This window comes from Rhizopus microsporus (assembly GCF_002708625.1).
Source record: "Rhizopus microsporus ATCC 52813 unplaced genomic scaffold scaffold_1, whole genome shotgun sequence".
Classification (NCBI taxonomy): Eukaryota; Fungi; Mucoromycota; class Mucoromycetes; order Mucorales; family Rhizopodaceae; genus Rhizopus; species Rhizopus microsporus.
In genome coordinates, this window is record NW_019671916.1 from 1,016,780 (window position 1) to 1,034,358 (window position 17,579).

The following is a 17,579-nucleotide window of genomic DNA, read 5'->3' on the forward strand; positions in this document are numbered from 1 at the left end:
TTTCATATGAAAGAATACCAAAAATTATCCATATAATAGCAATATATCTCATACAAGTATCTTTTTAGAATAATGGCAACAAAAATGAATTGAGTTTACTCTTAAAGGGTAAATCAAACAACGTAGCTGTTACTACTGCGCCACTATTAACATGGGTATTCTTTATCTTTTTCTAACTTCAATGCCATCGTTACACTGCTCGAAACATCACAAACAAAAAGCAGACGTTTTATTTAATATTATTTATGCCTCAAGCATAAAATATTCATTTATTTAGTAACAACAGGTTTTCTATTTACAATAGGCGCAAATCCGGCCAAGAAGTTAGCTCCAACAGCAAGAATGGCCACTGCGAAGCTTCCGTACCACATACGACTGTAGTCATGAGTACGATCATAGATAACACCAGAAACGTATGCACCCAAGAAGGAACCAATCTGGTGTCCGATAAAGCTAATGGATGTCAATGTACCCAAATATTTATGCCCGAATGAATCACCAATGAACTTGGTCGTTGGTGGCACAGTCGAGAGCGAAAGTGGGCCAAACAGAACGGAAAAGACGACAGTGGAGGCAACGGTGGTAGGAAGAAATAAGAGGATGACAATCAGCACTGCTCTTAGCAAATAGATGCTCATCAACACAAAGCGTGGTTGAACGACAGTGCAGAGATAGCCTGCGAGTATGGTACCAAATGTTGATCCTAGGCCAATGATAGAAATAGTCCAAGCTGCCAGTGAAGAGTCAATGCCACGATCTTGTAAGTAGGCAGGGAAATGAGTGGCAATAAACGCAATGTGAAATCCACATACGGAGAAGCCCAGGGTGATGAATATGTAAATAGGCGAAGTAAATGCCTGTTTCAATGCTGTCTTTATATTAGGAGCCGAAATATCCACCACCGGCTGTTTCTCTTCTTTGTCATTTACTTTTTTTTCTGCCGTCTCTTTCTCACTCACTGTACTTGTGGTGGATGTCTCTTCTATATCTTCTTTAGACGCTCTTTCGGCAGGTTTGGGCGGAACTGATTGTAAGAAATAGGCTAAAGGTGAAAGCGCAGCAATGATGACACCTATCTCGGAAGTACAATTAGATAGATATCCAAATCGAGAAAAAAATCAAACATACCACTAATAACAAGAGATAATCTCCATCCTATGGTATCGATCATGCCTCTCGCAATTGGCAAAAAGAGACATTGACCAAAACTGCCAAAACTTGAAACGATACCAAAGGCGATGCTTTGATACTTTGAATTTTGAGGAAACCTTCGACCTATGGAGGCCAGAACAATCGGGAAGGAATTTCCTCCAACACTTATGCCAATAACTACACCCATACCGAAAATAAATAGACCAGGAGACTGACTGGAGGCATAAAGTATGAAGCAGCCGACAGCATAAAAAATGGATGCAAAGAATATCGTCTTACCAAATCCTATCTTTCTTTCTGCAAGGTATACAATGAATGGCTGACCGAAGCCCCAGAGGAGCTGAAGTAAGGCAGCAGCAATCGAAAATGTCGAACGGCTCCATCCGGTTTCATGAGTGACAGGAATTAGATAGACTCCAAAGGTTTGTCGTATACCAAATGAAATCCATAAAATAGCGCTACCACAAACACACGCTACAATTGGTGAATCAATTAATCTCTGGTGCAATGTCTTTTTTGCTGATATTTGATCGGGTGGTTGTACCGTGTCAGTCATGGAAAAGAGCAGATAAAAAGAGTAGGGAAAGAGAGAGAGGGAGGGAAATCAGATCAAAACAATATAAAGAACTTTTTATAGCTCCGAAGGAGATGCACAACAGCACTAAGTCCGTATTCCACGGAGATGACAAATTTCCCACAGTGTCTAATGTCTTCTTTTGTTTATATTCATACATTTGTTTTCCACAGCTGATCGCATCACAGTTTGAACTGAGAAGCAGAGCGTGATGCTTGTCTAGAATCAAGATCTTGTCAAGATAAAAAAAAAAAAAAGCTCTCAAACTGTAGAAAACAAGCTGCCGAAATGACACAATGGAGTCTTTCTGTGTATTCCCGGTATTCTGGTTACAAAATCGTGTAAAAAGGGAATCCAATTGGGTAGTGAATCATTTTCGTCAGCTTGCGCAATCTCATCTACAGAAACCAAGAATCTCTTGGATCCGCATGGGTGTTTTCAGTAACCAGACGATCAGGTCGTTTCACTTTTTAAATGCAGATTTTAACAAGAGATTTTGCTTCAGTGTCTATTAGTAATGTAGTTGGTACCTTCAAGTTGACACTCTTGGGAAAAACATGCATCCTTTGTTGCATTGTTGCTTCACATAAAAGGGAAAGAGCATGATTGCAACTCGAATTGATAAAAAGCTTGTATATCTGAGAATGGCATGCTTATAAATCTTTTTGCTGTAATCATGACTCAGGGCATATACACTAGATTTAAAAGCGAGCATGTTTCTAGGGGAGATTCTTATGAGATTTAACCCAAATGTATTTTATGATCCCCCTTTCTTGACGACTTTTGGTTGGACAACCCATAACTGCTTTAGAGGGGGAGCTGTCACTTTCTTTTTAAAAATAACGGCTTTTTCGCATTATTCTGGTAAATCCACGCAATTTAAAAATAACAGCATCTCTTGTCATAGCCAAGTACACAAGATATAATATTATACTTTTATTTGGCTATAAAGAAGCGCCATGTGTTTCATTCCAAGATTTGCCTGTTAATGGACCTGGTATTGAGTTGTTCATCCAGGGAATCTCGTTTTCGGGAATAATCACATTTTTATAGTCAAGTGCCTTTGCGGCAAACTCGAAAACATTGGAAACCGTCTTATTCGTGTCCTGACGACCCAAGTTACCCAAGCCCCAATTATGTTCAACCGTGCTTAGTGTAGAATAGTCTACAAAAAAGTGCGACAATGTTAATAATACTAAAGATCTAGATTATATATATCTATATGTCAGCTTACGAGTATAAAAATTACTATCCTTTGTACCCTTCAGTTGCTTAGGAATAGCACCCATCAAGAGAGACCAGACTCTGTTCCTGATAGTGTATGTCTTGGTCTAGAACATTTTTAGTTTCATTTTTTATAGACATAAAAGAACAGCGAACCTCATCAAAAGTAATCAAGATCACGGCTCTGTCAAGAAGCTTTGTATTGTTTAACGTTGTCTTGTAAAAGTTGGCTAACCAGTTGCCAGCATAAGTAGCATTGGTATCTTTTTAAAATAATGAGACGCCTGCTTAAAAAGAATCATACGTTCTTTACCGTGACCATCGCTATTCATATCGGGAGTGTAGCTACGTTTCAAACAGTTAGAAAAGGGATAAATGCATGCAATATCACGGCTTTTACTTACAACATCCAGTTAGGAAGCGTCTCGGCTTCAATGTCCTTTTGAAATTGATCGCCTATAATTAGATTAAGCAAAAAGGGGGAGAAGAAATGGAGTCTTGACCACTATGTCTTGTTCTTACCTCCAACAATGTTTTCCAATTGAGTTTTGTTCAATCCTATAGAATCAAAACTAGCAGCAGGATTATGCTTACGAACATAGGTTCCAGACCTATAGAAAGTGCAACCAGCAGAAGGAATATTTTCCTGATACATTTTCCAAGTCAAGCCTTTAGCTTCCAGTAAATCAAAAATGCTCGAGGTATTGACCGAGATATTGTAGTATTCATCATCTGTGATGCCAAAGGTAGAACCACCAGCAGCAGCAACGTAATTTGGTTGCGATGGATGAGTGATGGCGTTATAATTGTCCAAAAGGATACCTTCTTTCAAAAGGTCTCTAAATCCAGGCACTTTTGTGACAGTATCGAAATCCTTGTTAACAGGAATAAATCATTATTTTTTGTGGGACTTTTGCGAAAATACAAGACCTACTTCATTTTCAAACCATATTTGAAGAAAGTGATCAAAGACCTTCCCCTTTGGTTGACCATGGTGCTTGTGATGCCCGGCCTTGTGATATCCAGAAGCATTGGTAAGGCTAGCAATGACTACAAGGGTAAAAGGATAGATAAGAGGAATACGCATACTGTCTGTTGAATAAAGAAATCGAAAAATACCCTCCCGTTTTGCCTCTCTCTTTAAATATCATTTTACTGCAGAGAACACAGATAAGCATAAGATAAATCGTGTCACAAGGAAGCATATTTATTTGTAAGTCTAATTATCCGTTTAAGTGGTCATTATATCAAAAGATCATCTTGCTCTGCCAGCTGCTTAACTTCATTAAATACATCCAGAATACGCTTATCCAAATCTGGTGTAAACACTAATGTCTCAAGGGTTGTAATGAATCCTTTACATTCTTTATAATTCTATATAATAAAGATAAATGACCTACATTACACCATCAACTAGACTAAATAAGGGACTTACCACACGAAGAATCTCCTTGTACCATCCAAAAGCCCACCAGATCGTCCATTGATTCGAGCTCGAGTCCTGTTCAATTGCCTTGAGCATCTGTGTAAACTTTTGGCAGACAAGTAAAAACACTTCTTTTCTTTCTCTTGTCACTGTCGCGAGTGAGTTTTCGACAATACGAATCGAATCCAACTCTTGCTGCTCTTCGGCTTCAGTCACTAATTAAAGATATTTATATCATGTTACACTACAGCTTATTGTTCTTACTTTCAGTTGTTTCTGATTCAGATCTCTTTGCTTTATTGACCTCATGAATTGATTGGAGGTTATCTAGCTTAGATTTCACCTGTGCAACACGGGAATTGACCTTACTTAATGTATTCTTCAACACTTCCCAAACATAAGCTCTATATATATATATATATATATTGAGCAGTGAATATACAGTTCAATCTTGGTTTCATTGCTTACCTTCCAACTTGCTTAAATTGATCTGATTCAAATATCCAAGTGATAACAGAGGCAGGATCAATAACTCGGTAGTTCAACAATTTATCCACAAGGATACCTAAGAACTATGTATTGAATTTATTAACAAAAATGGAATAATTTGTCTTTTATGGTTATTTTACCTGTGTGTTATCTTTCCAAAAACTAGAAACAATTTGTACAGTATGAAGACGTCCTTCAGGAGTTGCATTCAAAAATCGAAGTACTTCCAAGTATCGTTCGACCACATTCAATACATGAGAGAAACTCTTGGATCCAACAAGTAAGAGACATTGGGTGAACAATTCTCGGATAATTGATTGTTGCTCTACTTCTGATGAGACATCTGTTGATGCAAACTCTTCTTTATATCGAGAAAGAAGATCTCTTAGCTCTTCAACGCTCTTTTTGGTACGAATACTATCAATAACTTCTTTGGATTTAGCATGCAATGGATCCTCTGCACTTTCATATTTAAAGCTGGGTACAGGGGCAGTGGCTGGAATCATGACATGATAGTTTTCTGGAAGCATTGATTTGACACGTTCATAGTAGCTTAGTCGAATTTCTTTTTCCAATAGTTCTCTTATAAAGCATGCTTGAGGGGCTAATGGCTCCATTGTGAGTGCATGTTCCCTGATGACATGAAAGTAAGTGTTTGATACAAGTCGTTTCATAGGCATTTCTTACCATGCTTTCCAGTCCCATTGAAAGCCAAAGTTACTCAAGTGATGAGAAAACCAACAGTAGAAACGGTGAATACATTCAGCATCCAAAGATGACAAACGGTCAAAAAGAGTCTTGACAGCTCGACCCAAAGACATGGGGAATGTCGATACGTCAGCTCTGCAAAGTTCAGTAACCACACAAGAGTAGAACACTTCACGGAGATTAGAAGATGGAAGCCGAAGGAGATGTGCAAATACGCTCTATATAAATTTATTAAAAGGAGAACCATAAGTATTTGTATTTCTTTTACCTCGGCTAAAAGATCAGACAAAACCCAGCCAGAGGACTCTTCTTCATCGTCTTCATCCATTGAATCGTCATCACCCGACGATGCGGGCTTAAAGAATCTAGGCTCGCAGTTATGTGGAAGGTTCAACAAGTATTTCGCACAATCTTTACGGTTTACTTCATACAAGTGTAAAATGTCTGAAATAAGCTCTTGAAGGATAAAGTATTCAAGGCCTTCGTGATCAGGAAGAACAGGTAATGTGTTTCCTGCATCATCGGCAAAGAGCTTTAGACTAGGTGCAGGTGTAATATATTGAACAGAGTCCTTGTGATGAGCCAGATAAAGTCTAGGTATATCATGCTGAAGGGCAGAACTGAATTCACTGTCAAACCAACGATGAGGTTTAGGGATGAGTGGGACCTGGAGAATAGATTAGAATAAATGTCTAAGGTTACAAGATATACTCACTCTCCATGATTTTGTTTGAAGTTCTTGAGTAAGAGACCAGATATGTGCTAAAGGCTGTACATAAAGAAAAGGTTAAACATCAAGTATGTCTTGTATCTTTATCCTTACATCCTCCTTGAGCGCATCAAAACGTTTATCATCATATTGTTTGAGTAATCCCGGTACCTTTGTGTCCCCTCTACGTTGCATATAAATCTCAATCTTTTTCAAAATCTGCTCGAATTCAGAAGCTCCACGTTCACTGAGTTCTCGAGCACACCAAGGAAGAGTGGAAAGTATGATATACACAACGCTGTCCAATCGTCTGCGAAGCTGGTTAGGCTGATCCAAAGCAGATAACAAGTCCAAAAGAAGATTAGCATATGTTGTTGGCGAAACTGTATTAGAATTGACAAGTTCACCATAAAATCTCAAGAGTTGCTTCAATCTGAACCAATCTAATTTCTCGACAGCCTCTGCCAAAGCCTTATTAAAGTTGATCATCAATTTAGCGACAATGTCGTGTCTGGATACATTTAATAAGCCAATCAAAGTACCATAAACAGGTGCTTTGGCAGGAAGTTCGCACACACTATATGTAAGGTTTAGTAACAAATCATTTATTTGTGTTTCTATATTTTACCAAGCTGTCAATGTGTTTTCAACAGTTTCTGGATACTTTGAATAATCACTGTCTAGAATATTCCTCATTTTGGTTAAATTAACTTGCAATTCGGGTGTAAACTAATATGTTTTTTTGTGAGTTTTAGTAAATCTTGTAATGTAATGTAAATACCTTGTCACCAATCTTTATGATCAAACCCTTGAGTTTGATCTCAATATCTTCCAAATCGTCACTTCTTCGTGACTCAGGTGGTCGATCATAAGGTCGACGGTTGCTATAACTTTTTCTTTCATCTAATAAACACGTCAATATGCTAATTTAAAAAAAAATTCTGACATTTTACCTCTACGGCGATAAGCACCTCCTCCTCCTCCTCCTCCTCCTCCTCCTCCACTCTGTCTATAACGACCACCTATTATAAAAGTGAATACATGTAAGAGCATGGATATATAAACTATACCTTCTTGACGTGATCTGTAGCCTCTGTTTTCGTAACTCATTTTGTGAACAACAACCAAAAAAAAAAAAACGCAATAAAATCAAGCGCGGTTTGCATTCGATGAAAACGCTTGTTTTCAAAGTCACACAGTCATTCTCTACCAAACAAACAAAACCCCCCTTCCTTCTTTTGATCCTTCTTTAGTCATGGTTTTTTGTTATTAAGCTTGCCTTGATCAATATACAAGCTAATAGTGACTCAAATTAAGAAAAGAACGTATTATTTGCTTTTTTTTTTTTCTAATTGAAAAGGTGTCCTTGTGTTCATTTCATTGCATCCTATGCTTACTGTGATAGTCTCTCTTATGCTCTCTTCGTCCTTCTTTCTCTTGAAAATACGGTTATAATTCGTTAAATGTATTACCCAGTGTTCAATCGTTTTTTTCATATATAGAAATTACGCGTCAATGAATACTCCTTATTTTTTCTTTTTTCTTTTCTTTAATGAAACCAGCAGAAGGCCGAGTACATAAAAAGAGAGTAGCAGCAGACGTCGATTTATCAAAGTTCTCAGACATATTTGGTATTGGGCCGTCTAATAGGACCTCTTCTACTGCTACATCTGTTAGTAGAGTGAGTCATTCACGAAATAAACGATTGACGATGCCAAAAAGAAAAACAAAAACTGATCAAGAGTCAACAAGTGACATCATCAATGACATCAACAACGCTATGAAAACACCAAACGAACAAAAAGATGGTTTATATAGTCAATAGATAATGTACGCCTTGTTAACAGGATTATTTAGTATTTAAATGTCCATTTTGTTATGAAACGTTGATACCACCTTATCCTGAGGAATTGGAAAAAGCTGTCAAGAAAGTAAAAGACAAGAAAGTTGCTTATGAACAGGATCAAAGAAAGATGTACGAGGAAAGAATATATCAAGAAAAGGCAGAAGGAAGAGTGTTTATAGAACCATTCATGATGCATGGTGATGGATTATTAGAAGAGGATAAAAAGATGATTTGTAAAACACATAAAAGAGAATTAGAGTTAAAACCACGTGCGAGAGAAAAGGGATATCCAGAAACTATTGACTTTGATAAGCTGGCGTCAAGAATAGTAGCATTCAAAGATGACTTGTTGGTTATAATTGATGGTAAAGCAGAGAGCAGCTTTGCTTTAGAAGCAAAAAGAGTCATTGAACAAGTTGGAGCAAACAAAGCAAGAGACACGACTGAGATGATGAACCAATTTGAAGCAACACTGGTACAAAAAAGAGAAAGAGACACAATATCTAATATGTCATAGCCTGGTTATTATGGTATGAAAGGAGCGGAAAAGATGATGGAAACTCTTTGTCAGCTATTCCTCGATAAAGAATTAACTAAACAGAAATGCTGGCCATTAAAACCCATCGAATATATTCAGCAGGTACTGGTACCAGAATGCGGTGTGAGGCTTATTCAACAAGACATGGAAGTAGAGTCTGATAAAGCAAAAGAAATTATGAAGGAAAGTGTAGAATATAGTTTATATTAAATATGCACAGTTGCACTCAATTGAATAAATATAATATCCTCTTTTTTTCTTTTGCAATGCACGTCTTGATAGCAAAACTATGTCAAATGAAAGTACTAACTTCCTAGTACTTTGGATTGACTTTTTATATTGCCTGAAAATAGAGCGTAACACGATAGAGCCTTTATCATTTCATTTTTGTCTTCCAATTTGGCAATAATAAAATTATTATAATTATTTATCGCGATTTAAGTTACTGTCTAAGAGCACAATGGCTGACAGCACGTTGAGATTGCTTTCAGAGTAATGAATAGGCTCAGATGAAGCATGCATTTTGAAAAAGTTGGCATTTAATTCTCTTCTTGACCATTTCTTTCGCGTTTCCTTCATAGCAATCATAAACTACAGTCACTTAAAGAAGTAAACAGGGCATAACATGGTCAAAGAAATGATCAAGGTGAATATCTGTCTCCGTCAATAAGCAGAGGAAGCTTGACAATATACAATAACGCAAACTATAGTATTGGTAGTGTTACTGTACAAAAAGCGGTAAGTGTAATCCTACCATTTGAACCGTTGCCAACTTGTTTACATTGCTTTTCAATTCAAGTTGAATCTAGTAAAAAAAAGAAAGGCGCTTCATCTTAGATTGATTTTTCATCTAATCTCTCGTATTATTATAAGAAAGATTTCAGCTATAGACGAAGATCGATGCTGGAAAATCAATGGCGAAGATGATTTTTCGAACAGCTAGAAAGAGTATCTTCAAGACTGTGATTGCCACAAGTGCTGGTAAGCTATGAGACAATGCTTATTATTATATTTCTATTACTCACATATCTAAAATGTAATCTTAAAAAACACCACATATTGAATGTGGATATACAAACAAGTGCAAGCCAAGATGAAGACCTGTACCAGCATTTTGGCAATAATATGAAGCAGGTCATCAAATCACCTTTCTTGTTGCATAATGCTTTAACCAGTTACATCTTTCAAAGCCTGCTTAGGTAAATTTTGAAAGTCCTTCTGAATGAATAACTTTGGGAGTTGATTGAGAAATCCGATTTAGCAGCAAAGTATGTTTATGACTACTTTCAACTAGTATAAGTTTTATGTTTATATTATTAACTTAAAGTTAAGTTTTTGCTCTTGATGTGTAGATGTCATTATATAAACAACGGGACCAGCAATCGAAGAAAGCAAAGTGATGTTCAACCATCAAATAATCTGATCAATAATCGCCTTGGCTGCCAAAATGAGAGCTACAGTCAGATTTCATCCCGTTGAGATACTCTTGGACGCCTCGAATAAGGATTACAAAATCGGCGGCCTGATTGAGATAGAGGGAATTGAAGCATGCTTGTTAGAGACGTCAGGCCATTATGGCCGCAAAGATTTAGGTCGCTTTTGGTATGATCATGTATGAGGTTCGTTTGGAGTGCTAACTTTCATGCGCAAGATACTAAAGACATGGTATTTTACCAAGGAAGAGACTCTTTGTAAACTGAAGGTATTCTTCATAAACGCCGGAGGTAATACTGTCGCTCATTTTGATTCAAATGTCACGCTCGTACTAAAAAATCAGGAAAATCCTAGGCAAAAAATGCATCTGTAAACAAGCCACATAGAGTAATCGAGCAACTGACATAGCTATTTTACAGGATTGTATGAAGAAGACTTCAAAAACCCCCATCAACAAGAAGAAGGAACACAAAGGTTATCTTCTGTTTCAGCAATTGGGACTGGAAGTGTCGTATTCTACAGTAAATAGAAGTCAATAAGTAGTGTCTACACGTCAACAACAAAAGCTCAGTAACATAAACTTATCAAACATAAATCCATACAATGAATGTAACTATCATTTTTAATATTTTTATCTTTATTCTTTTAAATAAAAGAAACACAAAGAGTTCCATTGTACTTCCTGTCCAATTTACTTTTTATAACTGACCAAAATTATTCGATTGGACTGAGTTCAGGGGAATAGGGTGGAAGATATGCACACCCATACCCACAGCTTTCAATTAATCTTCGTATGCTATCCGATGTGGCTCAAAATAACACTCTCACACATCGCTGAAAACAGTCCCGCTAATCATTTTACAAGATGAAGTAAACCTTGTCCGATGACCTTCTCAACTCCATTTTCAGAAACACGAGGTCATTGGGCTTATAAGCATCACCACATGATGCATGCTGAACTGGGAACCCTCAAGTGATGTTTTCTAAACAGCAACTTTATTATAGTACATATAAAAAAAATTTACATTATATTACACTTTTTATCGCTTGTAGTATTATTAGGTTGACTACCTGTCTTCTTTAGACGAATGTCCTTCTTTGGATTTCTTTGCTGTTGTAAGAGTGTGTTGATAACATCATCTTTTAGAGCTCTTGCATTGTCCTTGATTGATTTATTCAAATGTTTTGGTATTTCGTCTTCTTCGATAGGCGCTAATATTTCATCAAGTTTATTCTTTTGAAAATAGACAAGCATGTAAGCATTTGTGAACTTTTTTAATGCTTTTGCACTTGTGCATCGTATTTCATCATCATGGTCATCGTCACCATAATTATCCTCAAATACTTCCCTTAATGTCACTGGTGTCACTCGATCATCATCAAAACGGAACCATTTGCTGTCCTTTTGAGGTTTTAACAGTGCAAAGTAATGCCCTCCATCAATATCACCACTATGAACAAGAACACCATGTAATACGTAAATGTGTTCATCTGGATCATTACTGGGCGCTGAGCAGTACTCACGTAAATCCATGGTATCTGGAAATACATAGCGATCGTTGATCTATAACTCCCGATATAAGCTTTCTTTTATCTCGAATAACACATTCTATCTTTACCTTCACCATGGTATCTCTTTGCATATCATACTCAAATCGTTTCAGCTGTAAATGTAGTACAGGTGGAAACTTTTCAAAAGATACACCTTTACATGCGTCTTGTAGTCCATGCCCCTCTGCCATATATTTGTTTTCACCATCCAGTGTTTCTAATGCTACATATTTTTTAAATGATTCATCTACATTCTTGCATCCCTTCACATCAAGTTGGATATCTTACAAAATCATGAGCAAGATATTTTTATACATGTAGAGTGTCCTGTTACCATAAAAGTCTTCTACTCGTGATGATTCATAGTCAACATGGATACACTTGATAAAGCTCTTCATCTTCCCCATGAATATGTTTGTCACTGCACCATCTACTAATGTTCCTTTCATTTTCAATTCGAGATTGTCCTGTAAGACTCTACTAAACTCTTGAACGTCGTGTTGCATAAACGCATCAGATGAATCCCAACCAAAGGACTTGGTGAGTTCTGTTGTACCAACGGATTCATCTGCAAATTGGAGGTTATAAAAGCATCGTTGAAGTGCCAAAACAACACTATTGTTTGGATCTTCTTTCTCGGTGGGAATCTTGTATACTGCCTTTCTGAATATGTTTGTAAAATAAAGTGATTGTATTAAAGAGTTCATGTAGCACGTTGCTCCTTGATTTCTGATGCCTACATAGCCTGTTTCTTTACGGGAATCATAACTATTGATGATGAGTATGAGGTCATCCGTAGGTTCTATCTTACTTGATCAAGTTATGCCACAAAACACCTGTTTCATCTTTGACAATTCTTAAAAAGATGGAGATGGTCACTTGATCATTCTTTAAAAACGAGTTTAATGTCTTTAAAGGATAGTATCGTGTAAATCCCCAATCGACTTCTTCATCACAGAATCGATGGTGAGCATCTATAAATGGGTGTGAATTATTGTTTAAATGACAACGACGTCAACATTACGGTTACTAAAGAAATGCTTTGGATTGGAAGGATCTGATATCACTATGGCAAATTGACCACAAACGGCCCAATCCTTTTTTTGATCTTGATTCTGAACAACTTCGAGATAGATGGACGCCATTTCATGTTGCCCGTTGCCTTTGGGGAAGAGTAAAGTACGCCTATATTTTTGAACTATTAACTATTGTTTATACACATATATATATGTATATGTTTATACCATTTGTAACCAGCCACTTCGAATACTGGGCCATGAGTACGCTGGTCTAGGTTACTCCATTCTTTTATTTCCCAATGATGAACATAAAAATCTACTTGCTCTAGTTCTTTATATATGGGCAATACACTTGGTAAAACGTCATCAGCTAAATTGAAGTTAGTTTTATGTAGTCAAGTAAATAGTTTACTTTTTTTTTTACTATCAAATATACTATATTGATGGATATGACTGTGTTCCTGCTTATTGTCTAGGGTTACTTTGTCTACATTCTTTATTGCCATTATGAAGAGAAACACCTTTCCTTTTTCTTTTGAATTGAATTTCCGTCATCATTTTGGCCGTACGACGTGAGATTTTTTTTATAAGCCCCGGGAATGGTCGGGTTCATATCACAATTGAGGCATTTTTTTTTTCTTTTTCTTGTTTTTTCTTTCATATACACACAAAACACTTGTATAATTCTCTTATAAACCATTTCTCGTCTTTTTTTTTCTGTTATTGTATGAATCCTTATGACCTTGGTTGCCGTCACTTACAACCCACCACGACATTCTTCTTTTAATCACAGTAATAAATGGAAGAAAGGGTTAGTATCATTATTTACGAACAAATTCAACTATTCATCTGGTCGAAGATATTCTTCACCTACAACAGTAGCAGCAGCTACAGAAAAAGTGCTTAGACATATGGATAATAATAATAACAACAATGAATCTATGATTAAATGTGAAGATTTAACCGCTAAAGAGTTTGCTCAAATGGCAGGCATCAAGATTAAAGAACAAGAACAAGACATAGATCATGACTTGACCCAGATGACATCCATTACCGCCTTCTCTTCCAAAAGTTCACCCAATAAAAGCATTTGGGATTCCGACTTTTGGCAGTGTAACGACGGTGATAAAAAATGCACAAATGATACCCAGTCACTGACAGTACCTTCATGTAACTACAGTATACAAAAAGGTAGATTCAAGATTTGTGTGGGACAAGTGGATAGTGAGCCTGTTCATCAACACCAGCAAACAGTACTTGAATGGAAAAGAAAAAGATCAGACTCATCCTCAGCTAAAAAGAAACAAAAATAATAATACCTTCCTTTGATAAATGTGTGTGTATAATATGCCCTTTAAGATTTTTAAAAAACACGTGTACATAATAAACCATATAAATACTTTCTAATATCAAATTTATATATCTGTTACATTTCATCCTGTGACTATGGCTACGTACTATTTGATATACGTAAAGGTGGTTACACCATTCTTATGTCACCTACTCTTGTAAAGGGTATGTGTCTTTGTTAAGACCTATCATCACCTAAGTTTTTATACTTTAGTGGTCACAAGTAATTTACCTGTTTCAAAAAAAAAAAAAAAAAGGCTTGGCCGTGCACCTTATCTGAGGGTTACTCTTCATTTATAAACAATATCGAAGAGGGATAAGGTTTCTATTCATAGCTCAGATGATATAGAAAAAGTATATTCACTCTCCCTCTCCATACTTTCCTAAACTGAATCTATTAAACAGTTTCTAACTTTGTTGTCAAAAAGTAAAACAGAAACGAGAAAAGTCTCTCGACAAAGAGAACATTACTTACAAGCTATGAGACATCTAGTGTATAGTCTCATTCTATTCAATACTTTGTCATTTTATTTCCAGCTCAGTTGTTTTGCTAAACACTACGTAGGTATCCTTTTTTTTTTTCACGTTGAAATGACGCTTTCGTGTACTCTCCTTCTTTTATCGAGGCTAATCAATGTAACCTAAAAGAAAAGCCTATTTTTATCAATAACTGATTGAAAAGGACGGATGACAGTAAGAAAACATTTGAAAGAAGAAAAGAAATGGAAATTGAGGAAACTAAAGAAGTAAAATAAAATTATATTCTTGTCACGGTTCTCTTCTGGTATCGATTATTTCTGCATTCAAATATCTTGAGTCGTTCTAAACCTTCCATAACAATCATATCGTTTGTACACGGCAATAAGTTTGACAATGGTTGCTTTAATCTGTGTTAAAAGAGTATCAATGTCAGCAACTTGACAACTGTTTGTCTTTCCTACACCGAATGCCAACGTTAATATTTTTGAAATATATACTGATACTTTACCGTGGGTGTCACCAGTGATATCAAGGTTTAAAGATCACGTCCACCAATGGTCTTTCTTTTAACCTTAATGACATTGCTTGTTAAAGACTTCTGCCCCAGGTGACTTTTTGATATATCTGACAATGGTGTAACCATTATTCGTTAAAGATTTTATACGGCCATTCTACTTTGGGAGATAAGTCGCTATCTTGTAAGTCGCTTCATCCACAAAACTATATTATAAAAGCACTGGATGCTGCTTACCAAGTTATTCGATTTATAATACTGTCCTGATCTTCTCTTGGTTTGTATTTCTTTTACAGCTCACATTTATATAATTCAACGGCATTTTTTAATATTCTATTTTGACAAAAGGTATGCTTACATTTTTGTTTCTTGTAAACTGTTGTCCATTTTATGAAAAGAATAATTAAGCAAAACGATGCTGCTGCCTTCCTGAGCTTTTTTTTTTGTCATGCTTCTTTTTAGTACCCTTAAGCAGAGAATACTGTTGAATGATACCAAGATAAATGTATGATGGCTATAACAATGAAACCATAATGACACTATTATACTACCTCTAGTGTTAACTTATGCCAATGGTGCCATTTGGATACACACAATATATCTTAATAAATGACACACTTTATTTAGCAGTTGCCAGAAGAATGACTATAATCATCATTTATAAATAACAAAGTGTTAAGAAAGTGATATGCCTCGACCGGTCCTTAAAGTGGTTCAAATGTAGGCGTTTCATCGAACAAATGTATGATATGTTTGTCAAGGTATTGGTTATGATTGTTCAATAGCAGAATCCCTTTCTCTCCCTCCTTGATCTCCTCATTGATGTATTTATTCTCGCTTAAATAGAGTTCTACTATCCATTTTCAAGTTACTACAGCTATTAGTCAAAGATGCTAAGCGAATACCATTGCATAGACCTCTTGCTGGGTCAATGTTTCTTAATAACATTACTGGTGCGCCAACTTTGAACTCATGCTTAGATGGAGGCAAGCCAGTAGGGTTTAAACTGTGTAAGTATTCTATAGGAACAGTGTGTAAACCATCGGCTTTATTAAGGACGACTTCATTTTTACTCTTGTAGTAATTACAAAGAGCGTTGTACACAAACGTCTTGCCTGTGCCGGTGGACCCTTGCAAAAAGAATTGGCTGTTGCTAGGATCAGACTCAATCTTGCGGACGATGGTATTAAATACATCCTTCTGTTGTTGGTTAAGCTGGCTATGCATTCTGTTGAAGTCGGCCAAGGCCAGAATAGAATCAAAATCTAAGGCTCTTCTAATGAGAGGATTTCTCTCTCTTTGCCTACCACCATGGCTCTCGAGCAAGGATTGCCAATCACAGAGAAGTTTAGGCAGATTGAACATCTGGAGGCTTTTACCGTGTCCCCACAATTTGTCATTAAGCAGATGGAAGCCGTAGTAAATAGCTGGATTGTCATTCATGAATGTTTGCTGAAGGAGCTGGGTCATGAAATGATCACTTAATAGGTTTATAAGTCTATTAGAGAGATCGTTATAGATATCATTGCAGTATCTTTCCCACAGCGCTAGTGGATTGCTCAACTCGGCTTGCAAGAGCGCAGTGACAATAGCTTTCGTAGTTCATTACCTTTTGCAAAAAGTCTTGCCTCTGCAAAGCATCGATCCCACTCACGATCATCTTCGATCAAGTGCAGAGCGACGCAATCTTCTCTGATCGTCAGGTACAACACACCATTGACCATTCTTATGTCCTCAAAAGACTTGGGGCCACGGACGCTAGTCAACAAAAAACGAATATTGTACCTTTCACCTGCAATAGGACTACAGTGATGCATTCTGCCAATGGCAAAGCCTCGCTGGCGAGGCCTCCGTCGTTTTAACCTTTCATCAAAGACAAAATGCTGAGGAAATTCTTGATAAAGGTATGACCTTCCATCTTCATTTCTTGTATTATAGTTAAAAAAGGCCATAAACGTTGTCTTGCTTCTTTCTAAAATCGTTGCAATCTCTGCTGCTGACGCATTTGAAGGAAAGCAGACTGCTTGTTCACCAGGTAGATGGACCTGAAGGCTGATCACCGTGGGATCTCCTTCATGGGTTTTGAATTGGAAAATATTCCAAACAGCTTCCATTGGGCCAATATATCTTCCTTGAAGATACTTTTTTATTTCGTCTTGGCTATTTTCGATTTCTAAAGTTATTCTATCCAACCCCTTATAGATGTGCTTGTTAACATACTTAATTGCTTGTATGCCAGCGCAAATTTCAACACTTGTATGTGCCTTGTACTTTTTGGATAGGTACGGGTTATATGGTACAACCCACCTATTGTCCATAACGAAATCAGAAGCAACTCTTCCAGATGGCCTTATAGAATAAAAGTAATTGTTCTGTTCCTCAGCAGGTACTCGCCTTCGTCTATATAGAGGATATCCGTTCTCTGGCATGACAGTTTCATCTTGAAATTCTTTTGGGAATCTTTTAGAACAGCAGAGCAGTCCTCCTCCACTTGCGCCTTCAACCATACATGGTGAGCGTGGGTTAATACCTCCACATGAGCCATGGAGAATGCATAGCGTGATT

The 17,579-nt window shown here is 36.8% G+C and overlaps 7 protein-coding genes across 7 annotated transcripts; 3 read left to right on the plus strand and 4 right to left on the minus strand.

The window, feature by feature from the left end:
* Nucleotides 1–160: 160 nt before the first annotated feature.
* On the minus strand, nucleotides 161–1,809 carry RHIMIDRAFT_5764 (MFS general substrate transporter). The gene is made up of 2 exons (XM_023615429.1): nucleotides 1,129–1,809; nucleotides 161–1,072 (listed from the first exon to the last, which is right to left on the minus strand). The coding sequence occupies exons 1-2, from the start codon at nucleotides 1,706–1,708 to the stop codon at nucleotides 270–272; spliced, it is 1,383 nt and encodes a 460-aa protein (XP_023471009.1). The 5' UTR covers nucleotides 1,709–1,809; the 3' UTR covers nucleotides 161–269.
* Nucleotides 1,810–2,670: 861 nt separating this feature from the next.
* On the minus strand, nucleotides 2,671–4,037 carry RHIMIDRAFT_195681 (phosphoesterase-domain-containing protein; the record flags this gene model as incomplete). The annotated part of the gene is made up of 7 exons (XM_023606060.1): nucleotides 2,671–2,891; nucleotides 2,961–3,057; nucleotides 3,107–3,213; nucleotides 3,264–3,295; nucleotides 3,355–3,406; nucleotides 3,473–3,824; nucleotides 3,885–4,037. The coding sequence occupies 7 exons, from the start codon at nucleotides 4,035–4,037 to the stop codon at nucleotides 2,671–2,673; spliced, it is 1,014 nt and encodes a 337-aa protein (XP_023471010.1).
* Nucleotides 4,038–4,192: 155 nt separating this feature from the next.
* On the minus strand, nucleotides 4,193–7,392 carry RHIMIDRAFT_243391 (uncharacterized protein; the record flags this gene model as incomplete). Its single annotated transcript, XM_023609935.1, has 13 exons — nucleotides 4,193–4,324; nucleotides 4,386–4,591; nucleotides 4,641–4,780; nucleotides 4,845–4,948; nucleotides 5,006–5,498; nucleotides 5,553–5,791; nucleotides 5,842–6,240; nucleotides 6,289–6,342; nucleotides 6,397–6,859; nucleotides 6,911–7,011; nucleotides 7,064–7,185; nucleotides 7,236–7,304; nucleotides 7,353–7,392. The coding sequence occupies 13 exons, from the start codon at nucleotides 7,390–7,392 to the stop codon at nucleotides 4,193–4,195; spliced, it is 2,562 nt and encodes an 853-aa protein (XP_023471011.1).
* Nucleotides 7,393–7,692: 300 nt separating this feature from the next.
* RHIMIDRAFT_253632 (uncharacterized protein) lies at nucleotides 7,693–8,949 on the plus strand. Its single transcript, XM_023611034.1, has 3 exons — nucleotides 7,693–8,090; nucleotides 8,140–8,603; nucleotides 8,646–8,949. The coding sequence occupies exons 1-3, from the start codon at nucleotides 7,835–7,837 to the stop codon at nucleotides 8,874–8,876; spliced, it is 951 nt and encodes a 316-aa protein (XP_023471012.1). The 5' UTR covers nucleotides 7,693–7,834; the 3' UTR covers nucleotides 8,877–8,949.
* Nucleotides 8,950–10,113: 1,164 nt separating this feature from the next.
* On the plus strand, nucleotides 10,114–10,629 carry RHIMIDRAFT_232736 (uncharacterized protein; the record flags this gene model as incomplete). Its single annotated transcript, XM_023607802.1, has 3 exons — nucleotides 10,114–10,278; nucleotides 10,318–10,390; nucleotides 10,520–10,629. The coding sequence occupies 3 exons, from the start codon at nucleotides 10,114–10,116 to the stop codon at nucleotides 10,627–10,629; spliced, it is 348 nt and encodes a 115-aa protein (XP_023471013.1).
* A 492-nt stretch (nucleotides 10,630–11,121) lies between these two features.
* On the minus strand, nucleotides 11,122–13,176 carry RHIMIDRAFT_232737 (cysteine proteinase; the record flags this gene model as incomplete). Its single annotated transcript, XM_023607803.1, has 7 exons — nucleotides 11,122–11,664; nucleotides 11,720–11,934; nucleotides 11,986–12,419; nucleotides 12,463–12,625; nucleotides 12,676–12,836; nucleotides 12,896–13,040; nucleotides 13,095–13,176. The coding sequence occupies 7 exons, from the start codon at nucleotides 13,174–13,176 to the stop codon at nucleotides 11,122–11,124; spliced, it is 1,743 nt and encodes a 580-aa protein (XP_023471014.1).
* Nucleotides 13,177–13,264: 88 nt separating this feature from the next.
* Nucleotides 13,265–14,060, plus strand: RHIMIDRAFT_5850 (uncharacterized protein). The gene has a single exon (XM_023615436.1). The coding sequence runs from the start codon at nucleotides 13,408–13,410 to the stop codon at nucleotides 13,981–13,983; it is 576 nt and encodes a 191-aa protein (XP_023471015.1). The 5' UTR covers nucleotides 13,265–13,407; the 3' UTR covers nucleotides 13,984–14,060.
* Nucleotides 14,061–17,579: the final 3,519 nt, after the last annotated feature.

Excerpts from the sequence above, each read along its gene's own strand:
- RHIMIDRAFT_253632 (XM_023611034.1), top strand. The coding sequence starts at position 7,835 with ATGAAACCAGCAGAAGGCCGAGTACATAAAAAGAGAGTAGCAGCAGAC. Across the intron at positions 8,091-8,139 it reads ACCAAACGAACAAAAAGATG|TATTTAAATGTCCATTTTGT; the intron begins GTTTATATAGTC and ends AGGATTATTTAG. Across the intron at positions 8,604-8,645 it reads ACCAATTTGAAGCAACACTG|CCTGGTTATTATGGTATGAA; the intron begins GTACAAAAAAGA and ends AATATGTCATAG.
- RHIMIDRAFT_5764 (XM_023615429.1), bottom strand. The coding sequence starts at position 1,708 with ATGACTGACACGGTACAACCACCCGATCAAATATCAGCAAAAAAGACA. Across the intron at positions 1,073-1,128 it reads ATTATCTCTTGTTATTAGTG|GTGTCATCATTGCTGCGCTT; the intron begins GTATGTTTGATT and ends CTTCCGAGATAG.
- RHIMIDRAFT_5850 (XM_023615436.1), top strand. The coding sequence starts at position 13,408 with ATGACCTTGGTTGCCGTCACTTACAACCCACCACGACATTCTTCTTTT.